Raw genomic sequence first — 27651 nt, 5'->3', positions numbered from 1 at the left:
AAAATTCTGGGGAAAAAAATTCTGGGGAAAAAAAATTCTGGGGAAGAAAAAAATTCTGAGTTCTTCGCTGGCACTAGGCAGGGCTCTGCGGAGGCTGGCCCGGCCCGCCTCGCCTGTGACACAGGACCCCATCTCGGCCACCCCGCCTCCCGCCTTGCTCACACCGCCGCCAAATCGAATCCTGCGTGATCCGAAAGCATCGCCAGGAACGCATTCCCCACAAAGGATTGAAAATAGGATTTTTTTTTTCACTCCCAAATCTTTTCCTTCCTGACTTTATGAGCAGGAAGTGAGATGAGGAAAATAGAGAAAAACAGAATAACGGGACAATAAAACGTGACGCCACCAAGCAGAGCGATCACGAAGATTTCGGTACATTTCAGCGGGCAAATATCAGAATTCTTTTAAGACGTACGGACTCTGGACGAATACGTGTTAGAAATATGGGCGTGACATGAACGGGTCCACAATGTCTGATCTCAAAGTGGACTAGAAAAATATCTTGGTGGAAAAATAAAATATCAAGGAAAGAGAAAAAAATAGATTCTGGTATATTTTATATTCCAGGAGTTTTTCTATCCACATCCATGTTTACGAGACAACGGAGGGCATATTTCCTACTTTAGTATTTCTAATTTTCTAAATTTCTAAATTTGTATTTCCAACTTGGTACACTTTTAAAAACTTCACTTTTCTAGCGCCACTCCAAACTCATCCGAAATTCATTTTTTTTAAAGCTCCGTATTTCTTTAAGCACAGCTAATTCCCGAATTGTTCTCTTCTTCGGACGTTTAAGTTGGCTCCGATCTTTCGTGTCCTCAAACAAGCCAGAGGAACACAGAAAAGCTACGATTTCAAACGATTTCCCCAGTTCAGATTTTTAGCGGTAGGATTATCTGGAACGTTCCGTCTTGAGAAACCGCTTTCAACACGATTAAACCGCATACACACTGCCCACCGTGTGCGAATGGTCCAGGATCCTGGATCTGGCTGTGGCCACGTGACAGGTGAGTGGTGACTGCCCAGCACTGCCAGAGCGGGCACGCCTCTGATGACTCGGGGTGCTGGAGTCCTCGTCTGGCCCCCACGTGGCATGTGCCGGGAGCAGAGCTCTGGCTCCTACACCCCCTGCCCCCCGCAGCGGTGCAAACCAGTCTCCCCCCTCCCCGCTAACGTGGCCCGAGACGGTTACAATTTTCAGGCTATCGCTTTATATTTTAACATTTCGGTAAAATGAGATCGAAAGAATGTCTTTGTTTAGCCAAGGAATTGTAATTCCACACGGGCCTTTTGATTAGACTGTGGCAAAAGTCAACTCGTCTTGAATTTGACATCTATTACTCAACAGCCCGGGTTTAGGCCAGGGGTTCTCGTGCTGGAGAGTGGGCCAGAATCCCCTGGGTGGGGGGGCGTGGTGCTCATGAGAAACAGCGCTGGGCTCCATGCTGGAGTTTCTGGGGCGGTGGGTCTGGAGCAGGCCTGAGAACTTGCATTTCTGACAAGCTCCCGGTTGAGGCTGACCCTGCTGGCCCAGGAACCCCACTTTGAGAACCGCCACTGTGGACGAATGTGACTTCCCTGTTACTGTCCTGCGTGATGTTCACGGTGAGGGACAACTGGGCCTCCTGTCAAGAGCCCCGGGCGAACCCACCCGCAGGCAACAGCGCCTGGGCTTAGCTCGTTACTTCCAGACCAAGTTTAAGTTCTAGGTCAGTGGTTCTCCGGCTTGACCGGGCAGTGGGATCAACTGGGAGGTTTAAAAAACACTGACGGCTGGCTGTCGTACCCCAAGATTCTGATTTAAGCAATCTGGGGCCTGGTCCACACCTGTTAGGAGCTGTCCCCAGGGAGTCTCGGGCACAGCCTGAGTGACAAGCCTGTGGTTGGAAAGCCACAGTTCCTAGGTGCAGACCGACCTGAGGCGTCCCCTGGTGTGATGGTTACACATGCAAATTCTTGGGTCCTAGTCCAACCTCTGAGGTTCTGATCCCCAGCCCTCCAGGGGATTTCGATGTGGGTCAGGTTAGAACCACTGCTCTTAAAGAAAGAATTCAGTCTTAGCCAGCCAGGCGCTGAGCTGGGATCACAGACTGGTTCAAACGGATCCGCCGGCTTGGAGGAGAGAAGGCAGCCACGCTCAGCCTGACCCCTGGCCCTATGCCTGTTATTTTGCTGCAGAAAAAGGGTCTATAGTTGGGCCCCTGCAGCAAAGGCACGGCCCACCCTCCAGGGGACAGCTGCAGGTGCCCCGCCCCGCCCCCCAAAGCGGCAACCGCCTCTACCTGCAGGTCCATCTCCGCCAAACTGATCAGCATCCGCGCTATAAACCTTTGCCAGAAGCCGATGGGAACGAAGCTCATCTTAAACACCCTCTGAATGGTGTTGGCCGTGGGGTGCCGCAGGCCGTGGGTGTCCAGGCCGGGTTTGGACGGAAGGAGGTGTGGCAGGAGGTAGCTGAAACACATCGGTGGGGACCGTGAGCCACGCGGCCCGGCTCGGCTGCAGGCCCCGCCCCCGGCAGACGGCCCGGGTGCCTTCTTCCCCGGGCCTGGGGGTTTTATTTTTAGAAAGACAGAATAGTTTCTAGGGTGAGAATAAATGCTCCACACGTAAACAAAGACGGGCTTGAATGTATCTATCGAGGTCTCTAAGACAGAGAGTAGACACGCCAGGGCACGTGGCGTCGTAAACGCATCAGACAGCAAACTGCGGCTGATGCTCTGCAAACGGGGTCGCGACCGGGGATGCGCTTAAAATTAACTTGGCGCAGTGACGGGGAAACAAACACAGCTGCGCGGTTCCAGGGACAATGCGCATACGGGGTCCGAGGAATGTGTTTGGCTTTTGAAGCTCTTTATTTTTCTTGGCCGGGCGAGACGGCACAGTCGCTTTTAAAGTTAGAACGAGGCTGTTTGTGCAAAAATAGGGATGTTTTATGGGAGCGCGCTGTGTCCGTGAGCTGATTGCGGCTGGTCGTTTGAAAACCCGCAGAAACTGGGGCGGTCCCTTCACGAGTGTCCCCGAAAGCCAGCGTCTCCTGTGTGTCATGGAAGGCTCGGGGCGGCCTCAGGCAGAGCTCTGAGTTAGTCCTTTTCGTAACGAAGGCTTTGCCTTCAGCTCTCCTAATCCGCTTAAAATACGTCAGTTTAGGTCTGATAGAAAAGGTCTTTAGAACTTTCTGGAAAGTTCTAAATATCTAAAGATATTTTTTGGATACTCCAAAAAATATCGCAGAAGCAAAACTCAGTGATGGCCTGGTGGGCAGAGGGCAACGAACCAGCTGACTTTCCTGTTTGAGCGGACACGCGAATGTGCGTGACTGACTGGCTTTTACCGCATGTTAATCTCTCTTCACGTCTCTAACTTGCCGATGAAACAGTCAGACAACTGTCAGATCTCGGCGATGTGGCAGCTTCACCTTACGCTTTTTCATGGACCCAAGTCAAGGGCACCCCTGGAATGAGGGATCGTGTGGATGTGGAATTCCCTGGTGGTGTCTCTGTTTAGGACTCACTCCTGGCACTGGGGCCGCAGCAGCAGGAAGGACTGATCCCCCCCACCCACACTGATATAAGGCCAAGTGGGAATCTGAGGGGAGGTCAAGGCAAGGGGGGCCCCGGGCTGTCCGCATAGGGCCAAACTATTCCTCCCGGGAGGCTCCAGTGGGGATGTCCCCAGAGCCCAGGGTTGGGGGACAAGCGGGTGGCATATTCTGCGGAACGTGCATGCAAAAGGTCTATGGAAGTGGGGTCCTGGCTCCCGGCCAACATCAGCCTCGGCCCCAGGAAGCGGCCGAAGTGAAAATCGGGGTACAGGGGCCCTAAGTTCCGGGCTGGCTCAGGCTGGGGTCCCTGGCCCCGCCGTGCGTGCCCGCCCTCCCCGCATCGGGAAGCTGGGCTGCGTCATCGGCAGGCACGTCCTCGTCCCTTCAGCCCCAGCTCCGTGCTCCCGGGAGCGCGGTGCCGCCCGGGTCGTGACGCACCTGCTGTTGGCCACGGGCAGGGCGATCTCGAACTTGGCCAAGAACTGGAAGTACTGCTCCTCCGTCTGCTGCGTGAAGCCGGTGCCGACCAGCAGCACCCGGAGGTCCTCTGCCCGGATCACCCCGTTCTTGGCCACCGAGCGGGAGCCTCTGATGGTGAAGATCCTCTGCAGACACTCGGACAGCCAGATGGGGTCCAGGAAGTAGAGGTTGCGCAGGCCGTGGCTGGTGTCGGGGAAGTGCAGCAGGGCGCCGGTCTCTATGAGGAAGCTGATGGCTGCCCGGGCAACGGGGAGGGGAGGGCGGCGTCAGATGGCGGCCGAAGGGCCTCCGCGGGGACCCACGCCCCCGGGGCCGGGGCACAAACTCTCCCTAGGAGGCGGTCGACAGGCCCGATGACGCACAGGCCCGTGGACCGGACGGGCGCCCGTCACGGCGGCCCCAGCGTCTCTCCCGCCGACGTGCTGACCTCACCGCCAGCTCGGACGCTGCGGGCCACCCGCCTCCCTCAGTGACGGACTCCGTCTCTGCAAACCCGCCTGCTCCCTAAAATTCCTCTGCAGCCCCAGATCGACGCCTGCAGTGCGTCTGCGGTCCTGTGCAGAGCGGTGGAAAGGCTGGGCCACCCGCCCCTCTCGGGGGTCCGTGCCCGCGCCCCCCGCTGCCCGCCGGGGCCCCCCGCGCCTGCCCCCCGCCCGCCCACCGGACTGCAGGTCCTCGTAGTCGTCGATGTCGTTGCCGGGCGTCTGCTCCACCAGCTGCTGCAGCTGCCTGTCCGTCAGGTACTGGACGTCGTCACTCAGGCTGCGGCGCTGCTGCTCGGCCAGTACGGCCTCCTGCAGACTCAGGTAGCTCCTGGGGACCTAGCGGCAGGTGGGGCCCGGGGTGTGTCAGCCCGCCCGCCCGCCTGCCCCAGCCCTGTCACCGCCCACCCCAGACCTTCCACCGAGACCCCGCTCACTCGGGGACCAGAGCCTGGGGACGCAGAGACAGGGGGAGGGGCGGGGTCCCCACGGAGGGCAGCAGGCCCCCTCCCGGGCTCCGGCGGGATGAGCCAGGTACTCACCAGCCTCCCCGCCAGCCGCTGGCAGCCGATGGTGCTGCCCACGTCCTTCATGCTGCACGTGACGTGGAAAATCAGCTGACGCAGCCCCTCCCGGCCTTCCAGGCTCTTGCAGGAAATCTCGCTGCGGGTGTGGAAAAGAGCCACGCTTGCCGGCCACACCTCCCTCCCGACCACGGCCGCAGCGTATCTGTTTCCCTGCGTCTCGTCTCATGCTGGCGAGCCGGGGGAACTCGTGAGACGCGGACGCAGAAATCCCCTGCGGCCCTACTCGGTGCAAAGCACAGTGCTGGGTCTGTCTTCGCAACGTGTCCATTCTACAGAGGAGGCCAGTGAGGCGCACAGGCACCGGGGGACCCCCAGGGACACAAGCCGGGAAGCAGCAGACTCAGGCGGGACCCAGGTGTCTGACCCTGAGCTGGCGCCCCTATCGGCACAGACCGCAGGGGTCGCTGTCAAGGGCACAGGAAGCGTCCTGTGCTCTGAGCCAAGTGGCCATGTCCCCAGGCTGCCTCCTGCTCCAGCGTCCCTGGGACTCCGCCCAGAGGGAGGGAACCCAAGAGCCACCACGGGCAGGGCGCTGTGGCTACGGATGGTCGTTCCCGCCGAGAACGCTTTCTTAGCTCACTGGCCTCACTGTGATCTGCAGAGTGGGCTCAGGGCGTGACCTGTACGGCTGTCATGGGCGCTCGGGACGAGGGGCGGGTGAGGTGGCAGCTCGTGGGCGCTGGCCCACCTGGCCCATCCCAGCGGCACCCTGCCCCTCCCTCTGGGGGTCGAGCTGCTGCTCCCCGTCCAGGAAGGGGCCCCCAGAGCTGCGTGCTCAGGCCGACCCCAGGCATGCCCGGGAAGATGGACACGGGAGGGACTGGCAGCCCCGGCCACGTGCCCGGGAAGCCCCAGGACACTCACTGTAAGTGTTTGGAAGTGATGTCGGGGAAGCCGGTGGCCCGGGGCCCGGAGGGCGCGCGGCACAGCGCCAGCACGTAGGCCCGAAGCGTCGCGATCCTCTCCACGCGGAACTTGGCTTCGATGAGGTCCAGGTGGGTGCCGACCACCAGCACCACGGCGTTCGGGGCCTTGGCCTGCGGCGGGGACCCCGTGGCTGGGAGCGGCTTCCCTCACCCGCACCAGGGCCCGGAAGCCGCCCCCTCCCCCCGCCGTGGGTCCCGGAGCCGGTCACCCAGAGCTGTGCCCCGCACTCCCGCGTCTGCGACCCTCCAAGGCCTGTGACGCACAGACCGAGGGGTGTGCGAGGCCCCCGTGACCCCTCCCGCGGGGCCCGGCCGTCTGAGCCCTTCGGACAGGGCACCAGCTACCTGGCCGGCCACGTCACCGCCACACTCACTCGAGAGTGGAGCCCTGTTCCCCTCTGGTCCCCAACGGGGAGAAGCCTTTACACTTAGGGCAGACATCTGGCCGAGGAGGATTTTAACTGCCCCGCTGTGAGCCACGGGTCGGGGGCCTCTGCGAAAGCCCGTCAAACGCAAAGCGTTTCTCCCTCGCTGTTTCTTTGGTTCCCAGTCAAGGGGGACGCGTCAGAGATGTGGCCCGACGTCTGTGACGCCTGAGGAGACGCCAGGCCCTCACCTCGATGCTGAGCAGCCAGAACTGGAGGTTGGCCACGGCCTCCTCGCCCAGCGCCAGGTTCCAGACGACCACGTACAGGGCTTTGTCGGTGAAGAAGCACTGGTTGACAGTGGCCATGCTGGCCGGGCCGCCGATGTCCCACACGTTGAATTCCACGGACTCGACCTACTTGAGCAACAAGGTGCACGTGTGAGCAATCGAGGCTTCAGTCAATCAAATCGAGAGAACCGGTCGCTTCGACGCTGGACTCGGGGCCTGAAAAAGGCATGACGGTGGGAGAGACGTGCCCGTCTCGCCGTCTGTCTTAGGGACCAGTCATCCGAGGGAGGGGAGGGGCCCAGGGGTGCAGGGGCGGACTTCCAGAGGCTTCCATGCACTGCTAACGGGGCGGGGCCAGGCCCTGGATGCTGTGTCCACCTGCGCATCTGCACGACATTGGAGGGCACTGTCCCTCCCTGTCTGGACCGCACACAGGAGACGTCTTGCCAGCGGTGACGTCAGGGCCCGCGCCGAGGCTAACCTCCATCGGAGCGAGGCCGAGGCCAAGGCCAAGGCCAAGGCCAAGGCGCCGGGCCTGAGAAATGCGTAGGTCGGAGGGCGCGGCCACCAAGGACGTGGGGAAGCCGCCCTGCCCTGACGTGGGAATTAAACAAAAGCTTAGCTGTCGGGCTGCCGGGAAAGGCTGTGTACACGGCGGTGTCTCTGTCTCGCGATGGGGGACGGGTCTGGCAGCCGAGGCTGTGGTTTTCTGTAGCAAGGGACTCTTCCCACGATGCCGCGTTTTGGCCTCCGAGACCCTGTGCTGACCCGCTTTTGTATAAAGATAAAAACGGGCAGCTGCTCTAAAGCGGGCGGAGGTCCACTTCGGAGAGCCACACGGAGAGCTCCGGGGCCCGGCATCCGAAACGTCGGGCGCTCGTCTTTCGACGAGAAAAAGTCGGGGGGCTGGGGCACTGAATGATGGCGGGAAGGAAGTAGGGGGTCGAAGCAGAGGGAAAACGGAAATAGCAAGTCGCCCCTCAGGCCCCGGGCGACTGTTCGGTAAAGAGCAGCTGGAGGAAGGTGACGTTGCATAATCATTGCTTTGTGGGGAGGATTCTCCCGCCCACGCGTGCAGCCTCTGGGTTTCCACGGACGGCCTCCTTGCACCTGCGTGCTACACGTAACCACAAATTCGGCCCCAGGTGAGGGGGGGCATTATCGGCGCGTGTCCAGTCTCTAAGCTGGGAGCCGTAGCTCACGGCTCGATTCAATCCCACTAGCATGCCGTGGGCTTCCTTTTCTCTGGTTCGAGGGCGAGACAATTTTCATTGTCGTCCGTCTTACACTGAGTGGAAAGCGGGCTGATGACAAGTGCGTCGAAGGGTTTGTTCTACAAACTAGACTTTTCGGAACCTGGAGTGAGAGCAGGCGTCGGGGAGGACAGGGCATTCAAACTCGGGGTGCGTTCTCAGCCTCCCCACTAGGGGCGGGTGCTGCTGTATCTCAATGCCTAGTGTGGTAGTTTATTTCCAGCCCTGGGGTGGGCCCTACCCCAGACCATCTGAATTGCAACCTTAGGGGCCAGAGGAGGTGAGGCCTGGGCCCTGCTGTCTTTAAAAGTTCATCAAAGAAATCCCACAGCCAGCCAGGGTTAAAAGCCACGGGCCCGGAGCCTTGAGGAGCTCTCACGGGGAACTACGAGGTCGGGTTAAGAAATTACCCACTGCCCTTGGCAGGAGCTGGTGTGGAACAGCACACGGGGTCCCCCGCGAACGCCCTGGGGTTGCAGGTCCCAGGCTCGCTCTCTGCAGAGGACGGACAGGGGCCCTGGGAAACTCCCTCCCGCCCACGGGGCCTCTGCGCGCTGACCATCCTTGACCTTGGCTTTCGAGCCGGCCGGCCGCTGGAGCTCCCACTTGGTGGTCTTGATGGTGGCGTCGCCGTGCACCAGCTGGGGCGCCCGCCCCGTCTGTAAGATCTCCAGGAGGCTGGACTTGCCCTGGCGCGGGGGCCCCACGACGATCATCTTCATCAGCTTGCATTTCTCCGCCCTCCGCAGCTGAGCTCGCAGGTAGGACAGCACCGCCCGGGGGCCTGGGCACGATCAGAGGGGGAGATGGGCGCTCACGACCCCCGCGGGACAAGGCCCTGGCTCGCGGGAGCCCGTCCCACATGTTCTAACGGGGCCAGTCGGGAGGGCCAGTGGGGTCTGAGGGAGGGAAGGAGAGACGCTCGTCACTCTCAAATCGACGAGCGCAAGTCGAGGGTGTCAAGTGGCAGCCGAGCTGCCTGTCCGGCTGCAGACAGCTTTATCGCACGGCCGGCCATAACACGACGGTCCCCAGCAACGACCAGTTCATGCGGAATTTCACGGCGTCCTCCCAAACACGGGAGCCGGACGCTTCCGCCCCAGGCCCCTCCCGGCGGGACTGGACTCGTCCCCCCAAGGGGGTGACGCCGAGGAAGGCCTACCTTCTTTTCTGATCTCGGCGGGCACGTTGCTGATGCTCAGGTCTTCAATGTCCAACTGCCAGAGGTTGCCCAGCTGCCCTAGCTCAGGCGGGAGCTCTCGGAGGCTAGGGTTGCTGAGAACACACACACGTGCAGCTGTGGGCTTGCAGGGGCCACCGGCAGCCTGCACCCCGAGCCTGTCATCTTGGGCTCTGATTTCAAGCTGTCCGTTTACATACTAATCTCAGAGCCTTTCTCTCTGGAAAGTCAGGGGCATGGATGGCATCTCCGTCTTAGGCAAATCCCCGTGGCCTAGAACTGGGTCCCCTCCCCCGACTTTTCTATCCCTTCTGTTAATTACACACCCCTAAAGGTTCTCACCGCCTCGTCTGCCAAGCAGGAGGCAGAGCCCGAATCGCTTTCTGCTGCCGTCACGTTCTGCGCACTGTCTGAGGCCCCGGCTGGAGGCGCTCAGTGAACGGACGGAAGAATTTTAACTGCTCGTTATAACTGAGCGAAGCGGCACCGCATAAGTCCCTGCACCGTCCCCGTCCCCTCTGCCTTCCCCTCCCGCACCGGGCTCTGAAACTCTCACGGCTGCTTCTCGGGGCGTAGATGGCTCCTGTCTCTCCGGTTTCTGTGTCCCTGGCTGGTTTACAGAGGACATTGTGCCTCCCTGGGCCAAGGGGCCAGTGCGGCTGCCCCAGCTGACTTACTTTCCCAGGTAGAGCTCGGACAGGTTCTTCAGGAGGCAAACCGAGGGGGGCACTGCGTCCAGGTGGTTGTCGTTCAGACAGAGGACTTCCAAAGACTCGCTTAGGAAGGCCGGGAATTCCAAGACACACGCTGCAAAGAAACGGCGAAGCAGAGGGCAGACTTGATTCTGGAGCACGGCAGCGTGGCTCCACGACCCGGATCTACGACCCTGGATCTACGGCCCTGGATCTACGACCCGGATCTCTGACCTGGATCTGACCCTGGATCCTGCGGCCCTGGATCCTCTGACCCTGGATCCGACCCTGGCTCCCGCGACCCTGGATCGCGGCCTGGATCCCTGACTCCTGGATCCGCGGCCTTCCGTCCGACACAGATCCCGGCCTGAATCCACGACCCTGGATCCACGACCCTGGTCCACGGCCCTGAATCCGGCCCTGATCCACGGCCTGAATCCACGGCCTGGATCCCGCAGCCTAGTCACGGCCCTGGCTCCACGGCCCGCTCCACGACCTGAATCCCACGGCCTGGTCCCGCGGCCCTGAATCCTACGGCCCTGGTCTCACGACCCTGGATCACGGCCCCTGGATCACGGCCCTGGATCTCGACCTGATCTACGGCCTGGATCTACGACCTAACCGCGACCTGGATCCCGGCCTGAATCTCGTTCGGCCTGGAGTCTCGACCCACAGCTCCCGCGACCTGGATCTACGACCCTGGCAGCCGCAGGGGAAGACGCTCGTGCCGCCAGCCGGAGATTCTGATTCTGCGCATGGCAGCGAAGGGAGAGCAAGCACGCTCGGTGGCCCAGTTTGGTACAGCAAACACAGAGGACAGCCTAGCGTGATGGGGTGACACACGACCACCTCAAGCGCGGGAAGGTGCCCGGGTGCCACCGGACGGCTGAAAACACACGCACAGCGTCAAGGTATCTAGAAGGCTTGATCTGCGGACCTCAAAACATGTCCAGACGTGTGAGCAAACACACGTGGAGTTCGTTCATGCGTGTCTGTGTGTGTGTATGTGTGTGTACACACCGCAACGCACACACATATGCTATATGGTGTTATCTGCATGCACACATACCAAACACGTATGCACATCACAAGCACATGCACACACACACATTGCATGTTACAGGCACCTGCACACAACACACACATGCACGTGTTCCATGCTGTTGCAGGAACGTGTACACGTCACATGCGCATACACATATGTAAACGTTACACGTGTACGTTAGACACAGCATAATTGTTCCCAAAGACTCATGAAATTGCACAGCTGTTCCCAGGAAGGGACATTATTGGGAGGCTGAGTACTTTGGTGTTGCTCAAAAATGTTTACCGTGTACATGAATTACTCCTTCAGTTAAAAAACGTAACTAAAAAAATAATAACACGGGTTTGGTTTTCATGCTTCCTAAGACGGGATTCTCTGAAAAACAAGCCAACTCCTAGGATTTCAGTGACTTCGTTGATTAGGCCAATGACGAGATCACTATTAAAATCACGTCAACACTGCCCTTTCCACGGGCACCACACGGTGTGAGTTCAGGAAAACTGTGGCCCAGAGCCTGGAATCGCTCAGTGTGACGGGGGGATCAGAGGTTTGCGTTTCAGCAGAATCTCTGAGGTGCCCTTTCCTCCCTCCTCGGGCAGCGCGAGGGGCAGGACGGCACCCCCAGGCCCTTTTTCAGCTTGGAGAATTCACTGCCTCAAAGCCCCGTCGCCCGGTCCCTGCCAGGCGGATGAGCGAGACGGGGAAGCGAGCATCTTTTGATGGGCGAAGCGTTAAGCTCCGGTGCCCTTGACTCCGGCACCGCGGACTCGGGCTTTTCCTCCACGCACGGAGCTGCGGTGTCAATGGCAATGGGGCGACCCGCCATCAGAGAATGTTCTGGAACAGCAAAACCGGCGCCTGGAAAACCCACCCCGTGAGCTGCGCTGCTGGATGGGGCTCCGCACACAGGCCTTTATGGAAGGAGAGGTACAGGGGGCTCTCAGAGACGGCTTTGTGCTAGACCTTTCACAAGAAAGTGTCCAAAAAATGCTTCTTTTTTTCAGTGACACCGGATGACCAACTTGAACCTGACCTCGTTCACACTGAGTGGACATCAGAACGGAATGAGGCTCATTGCTTCTCGGAGACGTATTCCGAATACCTGGCCCTGGAGGCTTTCCAAAATTTTTGCCGTGGTGTTTATTAAACCTCTTTAACTAACAGACGGAGGGAACAGACAACAAGCAGTACGGGCAGCAGTAACACCTGTCACAGACCTCCTGGCCCAGCGTGGGGACCGTAAAAACGGCCCAGGAAGCACAGCTCGAAGTATTTATGACCTGTAATTATTTATTCATAAGTTATTTATGACTCCGCTGGTCTGAATTTTACCGTAAAAACAGCCATCCAAATTATTTTTGGACGAGGCCACCGCACAAATATGACCATTCGAATGTACATAACTTTACTTGGAATTTTACGATCCGTCTGCAAACAAGTTATCTTTTATAGATAATTCCTCACCCAAGGATCAACAGCCCTGGGAGACTAACCCCACTGAGGAAAAGCGTTCGCAACAGGCCTCCTTATTTTTACCCAGGTGTGGGCCTCGACGTTTTAGACGAAAATAAAAAAAATCAAGGGGCCTTTGTCATGTGCCAACTGTACCATTCACCTCTGCCAAGGACACTTCCAAGAGGGGGGGGCCTCCTCGTCTAGCTCCCCAGATGCGCTCCGCTGGCCACCAGCAAGTCATCCTCCAGAACCGCTGCCCGTCCCTTCCCCCGTGTGCCCCGTGCTCTGGTGACTTCACGAGGGAGTGGCTGAGCCCACCTCCTCACACGCTCGTGCGTGGTCCGCATTTTAAAGCTGGAGACGGGCTTCTAGTCGACCGAATGTCGGATGCTCAACCAACGGCCTGAGCGAGATTCACGCCAGCGACTCTCTGCAGCCCGGAGTCTGGTTCTCGCATTCGTGGGGAGAGACTGTTTCTCGTCCCTTCCAAGAGAAGTCCCTACGTCTGGGCTCGGCCTTCGTTTCTGGATTTCTCACCTAGCTTTTAAGGTGTTTCCCACCCCCTAATTATACATACAGCTTTTTAAATGTTATTTTATTTTATTTTTTATTTTATACTTAAATCTAAAATCCACACGGAAATTTCTTTTTTAGTTTACGTAAGGTTGAGAGTCTAGCGTGGTGATTGTCTGTCCCTTTCTACCTGGAGAAGTGGTTACACCTACACTCCTTATTCTAACAATAAAACATTTCTTTTCCCACAAAACGGAAACGTCACCGTCGTCATAAAGTCCTATGTTGACTTAGGTCAATTTTTGGGCTCATCTGTTTCACTGGGGATGTGTTACGGTTTCGATCACATGTAAACACACACGTGACTCATATGTGCACATCGTGTGTATACACACATGCATGGCAAGCCATCGAAAAGTACCACAGGAGGACAGAGTATTTTGTTCACCTCCTGCAAATACGTCTTGGCCTCTGTGGCCTTTCTTATCCCTACCTCACGCCATCTGCGCTTAGGACCACGTGACAATATAGACCTATTAAAGCCCAAGAGTTACACTACATTTAAAATGACCTAGATACCGGCTCCCGTCCCACGGGACAGCATGCCGAGGGCACCACTGGCGTTAGAAGTCTTAGCTCTCAGGGCTGGTTTTCACGTGAGGGTCAGGTCGACACCTGACCGAAGATAATGAACAAGAAGAACCCGTTTTCCTAAAAATAGTCTCTGCCGAACGGGCCGTGTTGTGTGAACAGCACGAGCATTCTAGGGAAAGCTCCGTTTCTGAGGAGTTTGGGGGGAGACCCCAAGCCCTCCTGAATCTGAGCCTAGGACAGCCCGTGGGGCCAAGGATGGCCATGTCCCCACGTGGACTTCGCTAGATCCCGCTGTGTGGCTGAGGACGTCGCAGGGCTGCTCTGCTGGAGCCCGTCATGCTGGGCCGAAACCCGGCTCGGCTGCTGAGCAGCCACGTGGCGATGTCAGTCTACACGTCGAAGTCCTAACCCCCGGCGTGATGGTGTTGGGGGGTGAGGCCTCTGGGTGTGACGAGGTTTAGACGAGGCCATGAGGGTGGGCCCCCTGGTGGGGTTAGTGCCCTCATGAGAAGAGACACCAGAAAGCTTGGTCCCTCTCTCTCTGCCACGTGAGGGCACAGCAAGAAGGTGGCCATCTGCAAGCCAGGAAGAGCCGACCACGCTGGCGGCCTGATGTCGGGCCCGCAGCCTCCAGACGGCGAGGAATCACAGCTCAGCTGTCGAGGCCCCCAGCCCCTGCGCTGTGGTGAGGAGGCCCAAGACGCTCTGGGGGCCTCGGTGGCCCCATCTGCAAGATGGGGAACCAAATGCACATCTCACCTTGTGAGGCTTCGAGAAAGACTAACATCTGTGACGTGTGCAGGGCAGAGCGCCCACACCGCAGGCCACCCGCACACGGTGGCTGCTAGTCTCGTCAGACCACAAACGGGACAGGGGTTCAGGGTACCTCAGGCCACACGCGTCACACAAGCGAAGGACACAGCCTCACTTCCGGTCAGATACGGTCATCTCTGGCACTCCCGCGGGGCACTGCGGGGAAGCCCTATAGAGCAGGGGTCCCCAACTCCTGGGCCGCGGACCGGTACGAGTCCATGGCCTGTTGGGAACCGGGCCGCAAAGCAGGTGAGCGGCGGGCGAGCCAGCAAAGCGTCATCTGCCTCTGCAGCCGCTCCCAGCGCCAGCATCGCCGCCTCAGCTCCGCCTCACACCCTCAGGCGTTCGATTCTCACAGGAGCACCGGTCCCTGGGGCCACAAAGGTTGGGGACGGCTGCCCTAGAGGGCGAGGCCCCTGGCGGAGCAGGGGGCAAGAACCCGACAGCATCCGCACCTCCCAGCCCAACACACACCTGTCTCCGTGCCGGAGCGCGGGCGGCCCCTGGTGGTGAAGAAGGAGATGCGCTTTGTTTTAAGTCCGTCTTCGTTTCTGGAGGGAGGAAGAAACGTCGGCATCTGAGGAAGGCTTAACGAAGACCTCGGGATGGGGGCTGTGACCGCATTAGGCCGAGGCACGCAGAAATAAGGGGGAAACTTCATCAGCAAGGTGTGGGGACCCCTGCAGCTGACGGCCACGACCTGCTGATGGCACCCGCTGTGCTCAGAAGCGTTTTGGGGGAAAACTGTCCGGAGAAAAACTGTCGAATGCAGGTGTGACGGGCGGTTCCATGCCTGAGCTTTTCCACTCCGGGAAGGGGTGGGCGTTGCTGTGCCCAGCCCAACAGCCATTACTTTTTCGGGTGCTCTCAGGGGAGCTCTGTTTGGGGTGTAGACTCTGTGAGGTGCCACCGAAGTGGCCTTCGTGTGAACCGGGGTGGTTGGTCCCCAGGCCCCGAGGGCCGGCGGGACTCATGCCCAGATTTTCTCCTTTTATGAAAAGACCTTGGGTAGGGGGCCCTTTGATTTAATCTGTATGCATATTGCTTCGCGATTGGCAAAACCTTTTGCACAGATGACCGGGTGGGCTGAAGCGAGAACATTCTCCACCTTTGAGAGTTAGGAATGCGGGGGCACGGCCTCCCGTCCTCGAAATTCATACGCTCAAGTCTTAGCCCCGGGGCCCTCAGAATGGGACTGTATTTAGGGACAAGGTCTTTACAGAGGTGATTCAGAGGAGATCAGGGCACAGACTCTCCCAGAGGGACGACCCTGTGAGGGCGAAGGTGACGAACACATGACAAGGACAGAGGCCTCAGAACAGACCGGCTCTGTCAACGCCTCGATCAGGGACTTCCAGCCTCCAGACTGTGAGAAAAGAAACGTCCGCTGTCTGGGCCCCGGTCTGCGGCCCTTCGTCACATCTCGGCCGCCCTGACGAGCACATGGGGTCGCCCAGGGACCTGCTCACGCACTTCCTAAGCCTGCCAGGGACTAAGCCTGCCGGGGATGGGGACTCGCTTACTTGCCAAACTGGTTTCTGGAGAGATCCAGGGTTTTGAGTTGTTTGCAGGTCCATTTCTCCGGAGGTGGCAGTGTCACCAGCTGGTTTCCCTGTAACCTCAGGAACGTGAGGGCCTGGGACAGGCAGACAGAGAGAGAGGGAGGCGAAGATGCCGTGACCAGCACAAACGTTCGCGAGGCCCAGTCTGAGGGGGAACCGAGGAGACAGGTCGGTTCTCTGAGGAAATGGGCCCGAGTGATTATAACGGGTCCCGCTTCGCCGGTCTCAGTGGAGTGGGCTCCAGAGAGCCTTAAAACTCACGAAATTACACCAGGGACCTTCGTAGGAGGGGGCCTTCCCTCGAGACCCCGGGGGGAAACTATTCCAGGATGGAAGGAGGCCTCGTAAGAGTGATGACTACTGTGGGCCCGGCCTGGGAACAGTGGCCACCTCTGAAGGTCCTGGAGGCCACGGTGTCACTGTGGGAGGGGCACAGGATGAGGCCTCCTTGGGCGGGCTCAGGTGACATCCCAGAGAGGACCAGGGTGGCAGTGATGACACCGAGGTGGCCTGCCCCCGTTGCTCATTGTCCGCTCGCCGCGTGCCCAGGGCCAGCCATGTGGTTGTGGTGCCCTCGCTGACCGCCCGGCCCCTGGCCCCGACGTCTGCCGCTGCCTGTGGGCCCCACACGCAAACCCGGGCGCTGCGGAGGAAGGCTCTACCCTCGGAAGACTTGTGACGTCTTCCACTGAGAGGACGGGGACGGGGCCACCCGAGCCTGAGGCCATCACCGGGGACACCGACTGGCCTGTCCACGGAGGGGAGGGGACAGGCCATCCCACTTTAAGCTCCTTATCCCGCACGCTTTGTCACCAACTTTGTTCAGGGGTCCACACCCCCACCACCAGAACCCCCCGCAGCCAGCCTGTCCGCCCAATGCCCATCGGAGGCCCCCCAATCCCCACCTGGAGGAAGGAACCCCAAAACCAAGTGGGGTGCTGGGTGGTGTGAGGGGACGGGAAACAGACCCGGGACGGGCTCACCCTGAGGGCAGAGGTCAGGGGTGGACGTGAACTGGCCAGGCGTGCCCTGCGGGTGGCCGTGACATGTGTCTACCCCCCCCCACAGTGGACATGCTCGGGGCACCTTCTCTGCCCAGGCGCCTATGACTTGATGGCCCTCGTCCTCGAGAACGCGCATGCTGAGGGGGCCCTTGCTGCCTTTTGGGGATCCCTGCATGTGGGGGGACCTCTCCAGGCCTTGGAGGGGAGCCTGTGGGGTCCCGGGGGGCCGGCATGGTGGGATTGGGGGCCATGGCCCGTGCAATCTGCCCCGATGCCCGTTCTGGGGCCGGTCTGGGTGCCAGGGCCAGGTGACGAATGTGCCCCGTGCTCTGCCTGGAGGGGCCTCCATTCCTGTGTGGGGGGAGCAGAGACAGGTGCTGACCCACCACGGCGAGGAGGACCCATGGGACTCCTCTGGAAGAAGGCCCCTTCCTGAGTTCCCGTCAGGAATTCCAGTCCTGTCCCCTCTGGGCAGGGACACGGGGATGAGAAGCCCCGAAGGGCAGTGTCCCCGCAGCTCTGGGCTTCACACGCCAGCAGAGCTCGGGGCTCGGGGGCTCGGAACCAACGAGGGGCGCCGGGACCCCGCCCACGAAGTTCAGTGTCGGAGAAGCGCCCGAGGCCTGGCTGCAGCTGCTCTGCACATTCTCACCCCAACCTTCACTTACGACGGCGCCCACGTTTTTGGCAGTTGAACTTCTCTTTCGACTTTAAAAAAAATTTTTTTTTTTTTTTTGGTCTCAGCAGCTCAGGAGAAGCGCCCAGATTTCACGACAGGGGCACGACTTCCTCACGAGGGCTGAGAACGAGGAATGAGGGCGCCCTGAGACTTACGTCGAGCTGGAAAAGCCCCAGGGGGACTTCTCGGAGTGCGTTTTCTGAGAAATCCACGTCCTTGAGGTGGTTTTTCCAGAACACGGCCATTTTGTCTGGTAGAGATTCCAACGCATTTTTGGGTGCTTTACAGCATTTCTGAGAACGAGAATGAGAGCGTCGTTAGCTGGTTCCGTGCAGCGAGGCACACGAGGACGACTTTCCCAATTCGATTTTAAAATAAAACCACGACACTCCGGCTGTGTCATAAATACGACTCGGTGAGTCGAGAGGCTATAAACTGTGGCTGTCCATTTCTCATCCGTGCTCCAAGGCAGAGAACAGTTTGCCGGGGGGGCAGGGGGTCTGGGCCGGGCGGTGGGGGTGGGGGAACAAAGGTGGCTCGAGGCCCTTCATTCCAGAACATCTGGCCCATTGTCCTTGGACATAATGGGACAATTCAGGCCTGGGCTCTAGAGAGGAGCCAGTTTCCCACACACACATGTGTTTCAACTGGAAATACGAACGCGGGTGATGGAGAATTTCCTGGTCGACAACCAACAGCAATAAAACACAAATATTCTTTATCCTGTTCCATGGCTTTAACGAGCGAACTCCCCAAGAAGCAAAACCACCATTAACTGGCAGTCCGACGGGTGAAGACGGTTTCTTCTCCTTTCTTCTTATTTTACAGCTGTCCTAAAGGAATCCACCACCTCCCCCCACCCGCCTTCGGGCGGGAGTCATCCTGTGCCAGACACGCAAGCTCTAACTGGAAAATTCTGTGGGCGTCACAGTGTGAATCTCGAGCCCCGAGCCAGGTGGGCTGGCGTTCGGGTGACTTACTTGCCTGAGACACTTAGTTGCTGGATACTGAGCGATACTGTTAGGCTATAGGATGGGAACCGCCATCCTGCCACCCGGCGTGGTCCCCGAGGGGGAGGGAGGTGGGGACAGTGCCCGAGAGAGACCCCTGGGATTTCCCGCACGGTACTCACCAGAGGGCAGGCCCAGGCGTCAGGGAACACCTTCAGGTTATTCCTGGAGACGTTGAGGCAACTGAGAGACTTGAAAGAGTGAAGGAAAACTGCGGGGAGCTCCGTCAGCTTATTGTCAGACAGATCCAGCTCCTGCAGCTTCCGCAAGCCGATCCAGTTAGCGGTGGCTAAGGAAAAACAAACGAACAAACAAAAAAACACGCCTCAATGGGTAAAAGCGAAATGAGCCCCATCGAGAAGAAGACGGACACGCCAAGTCGCGGGGAACATACTGCTTTCTTCTTCAAACAGTTTTTCTAAGTAATTTTTCGACGCCGTCAGTTTTTGTAGTTTTGAGAGGTGCAGGAAGCCGGGAGGCAGATGCGACAGCTTGTTGCTGGAAACGTCTATCTCCAGGAGCCTGCGGGCGGAAGAAGGAGGCGGGGCGTCAGAGGTAAGAGGCGAAGCGCCCGTTGCGTATTTCTGTCAACTACGCCCTGAAAATGGAGCGACGTGATGTCTATTCGGCGCACGAACGGTTCCTCGGTCCTGTGCAGGCCGAGAAGGTCCCATCCCTTCGGTGGGCCCTGGCCTCGCTGCCCGATGGGACAAAGCGTCTCACAGATGCGACGGCAAGACGGGCAGGTGCCGTCACGGCTGGACGTCCGCGACCCGGCGAAGACCCCCACTCGGACGACACCATCCGTCAGATTCCCGCGTGCAGAGGCTTCTTCGCCATGAGCCGCGGACGACCCCGGGCCCCTTCTGGCATTCTTCTCTCTGACGCGGCTTAGAGACGTAGCTTTCGAAATCAGCTCAGATCCTTCGGGGAGTGAGGCCTTGTAGGTATGTGTCACCAGTACCTCCCTCGCTGAGGTGATGTCCTTCCCTTTCCCACGCAGCCTCGAGGCTCTTCCCAAGTCCTGCACCCCCATCCCCCCAAAAAACAGGAGCTGCCTCGACCCAAGACCTGCGTCCTGCTGCCGCGTCCGGTGGACCTCGCTCACTCTCTCTCTCTGGGGCCCTCACGCTATCCCTGGGGGGTGGGATGGGAGCTGGTGGCCCCGAGCCTCTGCTCCCACCAGCCGTTCCCTCTGGTTCCTGTGCGCAGGACCAAGGCTGGGGGTGGCGAGCACACGGGTCCGCAAGGCCACCGCTGAGCAGCGTCAACGGGGGCCTGACAAAGCACCCCCTAGACCTCTCTGCCTCCGCCTCGCTCTGAGGGAGGGGCCTCCTTCTCTCATTTTAGCTGACGATTTTGTATTAAAAACCGCAGGCTACAAGCAGGGCAGGTGCAGGGGCTCAGAGGGCCACGTCCACGGTCGGGGACGTGCGAGGGGCGAGGACGCACCTGGAGCAGATGATCTCGTCGGAGGACTGCACGCTGGGCAGCTCCCCCAGGTGGTTGTCCGAGAGGTCCAGCTTCCGGAGGTTGATGAGCCCCCAGGGGATGACGGACGGGAGGGAGGACAGGCAGTTGGCGGAGAGGTCCAGCTCCGTGATCTGGCAGGAGATATCGATGAGCCAGTCGAGGTCCACCCAGGGCAGCCTGAGGTGGGACCACTTCACGCTGAGAGCCTGGGTGTCGGAGAGAGAGGGGAACACGTGGGCGGTGAGCGCGGGGCAGTGCGGGCTTGGGGCGAAGCAAAGATTCATTCAGGTAGGAGCCAGCCAGTGGGGTCCCCAGACGTTGGTGCCAGGCCTGGGGCCGGCGTGGAGCGGGCAGTCCCGCTCAGCTCCAGCCACCCACCCCGCAGCCTCTGGAGCACGCCAGCTTAGCGTCCCCCATCCCCGGGTGGGTCACAGAGCCCTGGAGGCACAGCGGGCCCCACCCTGGCAGCTTCCCGAGACTGAGGACACAAAGGGACCGTGGCCAGACCGCGTATAACCCCAGAACTCGGGCCCCCGACCTGCAGCAGCCTGCCCAGGACATGATAACCGGCCACAACTGGCCCCACATGGCCAGGACATGTGATAACTGACAGCATCCCAGCCTACGCCCCACTTCCAAATTAGACCGACCTGAGAAAGCCAACCGCACCCCCTTCCCCCTCCCGCCAGGGCACCCCTGACCCTTCTCAGTCTGCACCCCGAAGCCTGCCTTCAAGTCTGCAGAAGCAGAGTGACCGTGGCTGGTTCTCTGGCGACAGCAAGCTCTGAATAAATGGCCTGTGCAGTGGTCAAAGAGACCAGGTAAATACTCGAGAGCAGGGCTTCTCTCTTTCTTCTGGATCATCGTAGAATTTGGGGCAAGGAAATTGGTGTATTATTTATCGGCCTGTTTCTCCAAAGCAACCAGAACGGCCCGTTCTCGGTCTGGCCACTAGGTGGCGCTGTGTCCCGCCTTTATCTCAGCAGAGCCGCAGGATGGGAAGCTCCGACCGCAAAGTTCTCATCTCTGAGCCCAGCGACAAGGGACTCTGTCCCCATCCGTCTGCCCCTCCACCTGCCTGAGTGAAGAGGGACGGGTGACGGCATACTGGATTTTGGGTCTAGTTTATTTTCTTTTATAGACAAGATTGCCGTGGGCCTGTTTTTTGGTCATTACTGTGTTTTCCCTCACAAGTTTTTATTCTGACAATTTTCAAAACTGCAGAAAAGCCGAACCGGGACCCAGTGAATACCCTTCACCTAGAGACTTTAGCTGTCAGTACGTTGCCACATTTACTGTCTCTCCTTTCTCTACTCAGTCACACAAACACGCATGCTTTTCACGATCTGCCGAATCACTGGCAAATGAATTGCAGACATCATGGCACTTTACCCCAGAATACTTCAGCACGTGTCCAGGGTTCCGCCAAGAATCACGCATGGCACTTATCTGCCATGTCACTTCACTTTTCCTGGGTCCTCTCATGCCTTCTTATGTCTTTGTGAACTTTGGCATTGCAAGTTCTCAAGTCGCCCCCGCTGCCTCGTGGAATATCCCGTATTCTGAATTTACTCAGCTTTGTTTGCTAACGTCCCAATTCGACTTAAGCACTTTGGGCGAAATTCTCCGGCACTGTTGAGTCCGTCCCTTTGAACCCCACTAAGGGACAGGCAGCTGGGTCGTTCCACCAATGGAGTGCGGAGTCTGACGGCCGGGCTCGGTGGTCTCCGTCAGGTGAGTACATTTTAGTCCTTTGCGGTTAGCGAGCGGTGTGGGGCTGGCGTGCCGTGACAGGTGCACCTGCATCATTTCAACCAGCGGTTTCAGCATCACTGCTGACTGTGGCCTGAATCAGTTCGCACACTGGTGGTTGCAAAGTGGCGATGTTTCCAAAACGACCGTCCCTTCTGCGTCTGTTACCTGGCATTCTTCTGTAGAGAAGGGCACCCCCCACCCCCAACCCCTTTTCAGTATTACCATGGACTCATTTCACTCAAAGTATTATAATTCATTATTATCACTATTTCTTTCGATGCTCAAGGAGTATGTCATTCGGCCGGGGGGTGAAAGGGGTCCCCAGCAGGGGCTTCTGTGTTCCTCTGACAGTCTGGGGCATGTCCTTACTTCCTGGTGAAACGCGATGTTCTAGTCTTCTCGGGAACTTTCTGAGCTCCAGCCTTGAAATCAGCCCTGATTCTCTTTAGCAGAAAATGGCATTTAGAGACCAAGAGCTGGGTGTTAGGTGTGCTCGCTGCTCCTGGGGCGTCACGGCTCCTGGGCCCCTCGGTGGAACGTGGCTCTGTATTTCACATGAATGCGTTCCGATCCCTCCAATTCGAATCCGGTCACAGGGCTTCTTCCTGATCTTTCCATAATTCATAACTGTATCACTCTTCACCTCGTTGTTGCTGGTTTTAACCTGTTAAATAAGCATTTGGACCAGACGACGCTGAGGTCACTTCTGGACCTAGGGTTCTTTCTGGCTTTCTGTGGTCGTTTGAAGGACAGGGGTCTGGTCTCCCTCCCATGGGAACCTGGGGAAAGCACGATGGCCAATCCAGGAGCGGGCAGAGAGGGATGTCACCGCGCTGCTCTGGTCTTTGCAAAGCCAAGTCACAGGCCCTCCCAGGGCCCGGCTGCCTCCCCTTCCTGGGTTCTCAGAGACACACTCGGGGCCCGGCCCAGAGCCAGACGGCCGCACACAAAGTCGAGATGTCCAGTCTGCAGCCTGACCCTCCACTCGCCATGTGTGGCTACTCTGGTCATTCATTATCTGAACTGAAATGGCAGCCAAATAAATGCAAGATGGAAAGGAGGCTGGTTTTCGTTTTGATTTGAAACCACACATCTTAGGTGTCTTTTGAAAGTCCTGTAAATCAAACTGTGTGGGACCATCACAGATCAAGAAAACAATAGGAAAGAATTAGACTAATCATGATCTGAGCCAATTACGGTACAAATGCACTAGACATCCTCTGGGGGTCAGTTTAGACGCTGCTTTCCTGATGATGGCGACCTCTCTGTGACACCTTTTCCAGGTCCTCTGAGTCCAGAGCGCAGCCTGGCACTGTGTGAGGAGCAAGATGCGGCCTCACGAGACCCCAGCCCTGTGTCTTCCTAACTGACTCCATGGGGGGCCTGGGCCAGTCCCGCTGGAGGTGGGTACCTTCTCGGGCTCTGTCCGGCTCAACTCCCCTATGTGGACCTGTCTGCTGATTTCGGGGTGTGCTAACTCAGTCTGAAGGGCGTCTCCTCTGCCCTAGCAGGCTGCGTGGCAGGGCCTTGTCTGATGCCTCCGAAACTCCGTGGCACGCGTAGCATGCAGCAGGCGCTACGTAAATGTCTGTGCACTGAAGGGAGTTGAGCTACTGAGACCTAAGCGAACCCAAACATTCGTACCTCTAACCAGATCGATCGTCCTGAAATCATCCAAGTCTGCTCAAAACTCTTCGGCCCCCGCACACCTCCACGATCTGTCACACCCACGTCCAACCTCCCGTCCCACGGCCTCCTCCAGACCTCCGCCCACCCTCTGCATCCCCGTTAGCAGACGGCCTGTGGGTACTAGTGCCTCCTAGGCAGAGGAAATCAGAGCATGGGCATGCTCCCAGAGCAGAGGACTCAAGGCCAAGGGGATTTTACCCATCAAAGGGCAGAAACTGCCTGCTCACAAATGAACTGCGGGGCTCAAAAAGCTGAAATTCGCAGGGAGGCTGCGGGGCAGGGGGCCGAAAGGCGTGGCCTCGCCGGCAGCTACTGACCAGCTCATGTGTCCAAGGGCTGTGGGGGTGCTCTGGGGCTGAGGATGCTCCCCCTGGGATGCGGTCGCTATGGTGATGGGAAGACACTGTGGGAAACACGGGGCTGCTGGGCCCGGAGCTAAGAGCGCTTTTGCGGAAGCTTATTCCCACGAGCTGCCCCCGCTTTGAATGACGGGCGTCACGAGGTCACTCAAGGAAGCAAGTCCTTCCTTTCTGTCCTTTCTGTCCTTCCACTCTGTCCTGCCGTCACGATGAAGCTGGGGGAGAAAACCCCTCCTGCCTCTGCACCCCGTTCCACTTTCTCCCCCCTGGAATTCACGGTCCTTCTAAAATCTCTTCCATCTAAATCCTACTAACCCTGCACACCGGGGTGCAAAGACACCCTCTTCGCCCCCCGCTAGGGTCTGTGTTACTGCCCCAGCTCTAGAGCCGCCTGGCTCAACTCGTGTTTGTACACTCGGCGTTTGCTTGACCGCTGCTTTGTGCAGGCCGCTATGTCAGGCCCTGGGCGGGTTAAACACGTGGACGTGGCAGACGGAGCCAGCACTCTGGGGCTTTTTGGCTCAGTGTGTGTGCGTGTGCGGGTGCGTGTGCGTGTGTTGAACGTGCCTGTGATTGTCCTAACTCACAGGTTTCGTAAGCTTCGTGGACCGTGAGCATGTGACGATGGCCACCAAGAAAGAACACGTGCAAATGTGCTTCTTTTGGGGGCACCTTTCCATCAGAGGAAAGCCATCGAGAAGAGAGTGGCTGTGTGTGCCACTGAATTCCCCAGATACGAAGAGGAGGAGGGAGCAGTTCCTAAAATTGAGCTCTTTCTGTGTCTTCGACCCACCAGAGTTCCTGCGGGGTTGGAATCTGTTAACCTCGAGCCCCAGGAGAAGTCATAAAAAAGCAGAAGTCTGCAAACATGACGACACGCTCACGCCACAGACAGCTGGCGAGAAGACGTCTGGGCTGGATGGAGGCTGTCAAAAAACGTTTGGGATTTCCACCTGGTCTCGGGTGAGTTCGAAAACTTTCATTTACAAAAGTGACCTTCCTTTTGGTGCGCAAACACGACAGGGCGCCCAAGGGTTCACGAAGCAGCAGAAAGGAGAAGGGATGGTCAGCTAAGAAGACGGCGATGCACTTGACATTGAATTCCAGCCGGGCAAGCCCTGAAGCCCTCGTTTCTTAGCTGTGTGTAGTCTGAGCAGCCAGGGAACAGGCCAGGCTCTGAGGGAGAGAAGCCAGCGACGGCGCAATGAGACCCGTGCACGCAGAACCGCGAAATCAACGACAGCTGGGTGTGGGGACCCCACCAATTCCGCTGACGGGCGATGTGCCCACGTTTGCCCTCGAGCGCGAGCCCTTTACACTGTGGCCAAACTTAAGGAAGCGCGGCTCTCCCAGAGGCCCGGCGAGGTGACCGACACGGAATCTGCTTTCCGAGGCACCTACCGGCCCAGGGCACCACGTGTGTTCAAGGGCATTTGGCTCATTCTGGACAGTGGCCATGGGGTGCTTCAGTGCAGGAAGGCCATCTTGTCCTGTGACGGAGGCTGCGGTCTGAGACAGCAATTCCTCGCCTTCCCGCAACGCTTCTGACGCCATCGGACACAGAGTGTCACGGTGAGCGAGCCGCTGGGCCACGATGGCACGTCTTACGTTTTTATGTCAGCCGGCCCTTCCCAGCCGAAGGAAATGATCGTTCGATGACAGGATTCTCCGCTCAGGTAATGGCAGCTGCCTCCGCCACTTGGAGTGGGTGGACAGCCCCGCCCGAGCAGAGATCCAGTGTCACCTCCTCGCCAGGTCCCTACGGAGCCCACAGAGCAGACTTCGGGCCTCTGCTCCCCACGCTCCCAACGCGTTGTCCCTGTCAGCTCGGCAGTGCTTGAGCTGTGACCTATGGATAACTGGGTAAGAATCTTCCCCGCTGGAGACTGTGAGTCCCTTGAGGGCATGACACACAAAGACAGTCGGTAGAATTAATCTATTTGACGAAGGCACAGACATTAAAACGAGGGGAGGAGAATGCACAGAACGTTCTAAAACGCATCCACGCATCCTTGTCCACTTAAAACAGAACGGCTCACTAACAAGAGCCAAAAACGAGCCAAGAGGAGCCGCGAAAGCGAAGATGTTCGGAGCAGAACTGGATGACGCCTGCGCACTCGCCTGAGTGAGGTCGGCGACGCAGCAGGGGACCCACGGGCCGTGGACCGATGCCCACGAACCGGGGGTGAAACCCAAGCCCGCAAGAGTCTGCAGGGGCCGGGACCACCCGAGGAGGCCCTGGACCACAGGGTTCAGCTGGACAGAGAGTCAGCCGGAGACGGGGCCTCTGTCCCAGCCTCTGTGGGCACAAGAGGGCTGCGACAAAGAAGCGGCGTGCCCGCTGCCCTCGTCCCCAGGAGACGCTGTCCACGCGAGGATTCCAACTCGGACGCTCAAGGCCCTGCGCTCCGGTGGGCGCAGGCTCTCGAGGAGCGAGGGGGCGTCACAGACGAGACTGGACCGTGACCGCCGTCTGCCCGTGCACGTGAGGTGGCCACGGCGGCTGGGCCCAGGCCGAGGGCAACGGACAGTGTTCCTTTCCCCCAAAAGAAAAGGGGGAGTCCTAAGCTCTCGGACCCGAGATTGTGAGCTGAACTAGAAACAGCGTCTTTACAGAGGTGATGGAGTTAACGTGAAGTCATTCGGGTGGGCCCTCATCCAATGTGACGGGTGTCCTTGGACACACAGGCAGACACATGCAGAAGGAGGAAGCATGCCAACGTCATTTAAAACAAACAAGCACAGAGGAAATATTACCATAGAAATGAGATCAACGAGAAATCACTGATAAGATAAGCTCACGATGGCACATTAAGCAGTCAGTATGGAACAATGTTGCCTCCAAGGGCACATTCGAGATGACACTCTGTAGGGGAACCTTCTAGAAATCGAGCTAGGATCGCACAACAACTTCTCAGTGACTTTCGCAATGAACGCGCAGCATTTACTGACCCTCCCAGTAACCGTGGAAAGTTAGGCACAGTTTGCACATAAAGAGCCTAGGAGAGGTGACCTATTCAAAGGCAGCAGAACCAGGCACGGTACCCCTGTGTTAACACATCCACGGAAAGGCCGACACAAGTTCAAAGCCGTTAGGAGAGAGAACCGAGACATTTAAACAATCCCAACCCCCAAATACAACTTCATACTAAATCTTTATGTTCCAACCGAGGACAAAATATGTAAAAAAAAAAACCGAACAGTAATGAAAATTCAAGAAAAATATTAGCAGAATGTGACAGATCAAATATGCAAAAAAGAAAAAATGAATAAAGGAATTATAATGCTACCCACCGCAATGACAGTGGAAAATTGTCAGATATTAGGAGCTGGAGAGTGAGTTCTGTTTTTATATAGAATGAACTTGCGCACAAATTGATTACATTCTGAGTATGAAGGGATAGAATAGTAAGTAGGAAAAAGTAAAAGAAAAAAGCCTATTTTAGAACAACAAAGGCATCACAAATACTGGGGAAAAAAATGCGTAACTCTGATCAGTTACAAAACAGAGAAACGAAAACGTTATAAACTAGACCCGCCCCATTTAGCATGGAAAACTCGAAGAAAGCAAGAAAATGAAAATAATCAGACTAAGAATAGAAAAACCAAAATGAAGTAAAAACGAAGAAGTTGATAAGTCAAGCCAATTCGAAGGTCTTTGAAAAAATAATGACGTGGATAATTAACTGACTAAATTAAACATATAAGAAAATGTACTCTAATCATCTGGGAGTGAAAATGGCAATTTAAAAACCAACGAAAAAATGATGTTTAAGTTCCTTGCTCAGCCACAGCTGAAAAACCAGCTAAAAATGTCGAGAGCAAGATTTACTTACAAAACTAAAAATTCTCAAAGAGGCAGAAAGAGGGAAACATCAAAATAATGTATATGAGCTGAAAA

The 27651-nt window shown here is 57.7% G+C and overlaps 1 protein-coding gene across 6 annotated transcripts in view; it reads right to left on the bottom strand.

The window, feature by feature from the left end:
* The window catches only part of LRRK1 (leucine rich repeat kinase 1), a 118326-nt gene that overhangs the window by 26094 nt on the left and 64581 nt on the right, over window positions 1-27651 (bottom strand). For 5 of the 6 annotated variants that reach the window (XM_039844120.1, XM_039844115.1, XM_039844119.1 and 2 more), the window contains 15 exons: window positions 19927-20153; window positions 18869-18996; window positions 18597-18763; window positions 17620-17757; window positions 15743-15855; window positions 14694-14770; window positions 9785-9914; window positions 9090-9202; window positions 8497-8711; window positions 6636-6800; window positions 5958-6130; window positions 5049-5169; window positions 4686-4845; window positions 3983-4259; window positions 2283-2454 (listed from right to left, as the gene is read on the bottom strand). In XM_039844120.1, coding sequence (XP_039700054.1) covers window positions 2283-2454; window positions 3983-4259; window positions 4686-4845; window positions 5049-5169; window positions 5958-6130; window positions 6636-6800; window positions 8497-8711; window positions 9090-9202; window positions 9785-9914; window positions 14694-14770; window positions 15743-15855; window positions 17620-17757; window positions 18597-18763; window positions 18869-18996; window positions 19927-20153 — 2376 coding nt within the window. The remainder of the gene's footprint in view (window positions 1-2282; window positions 2455-3982; window positions 4260-4685; window positions 4846-5048; window positions 5170-5957; window positions 6131-6635; window positions 6801-8496; window positions 8712-9089; window positions 9203-9784; window positions 9915-14693; window positions 14771-15742; window positions 15856-17619; window positions 17758-18596; window positions 18764-18868; window positions 18997-19926; window positions 20154-27651) is intronic. The other variant, XM_039844116.1, reaches the window with a different exon arrangement.

This window comes from Pteropus medius, unplaced genomic scaffold (assembly GCF_902729225.1).
Source record: "Pteropus medius unplaced genomic scaffold, Ma_sr-lr_union100, whole genome shotgun sequence".
Classification (NCBI taxonomy): Eukaryota; Metazoa; Chordata; class Mammalia; order Chiroptera; family Pteropodidae; genus Pteropus; species Pteropus medius.
Note: the sequence above shows the minus strand (reverse complement) of the source record. Positions and strands in the feature narration are given on the sequence as shown.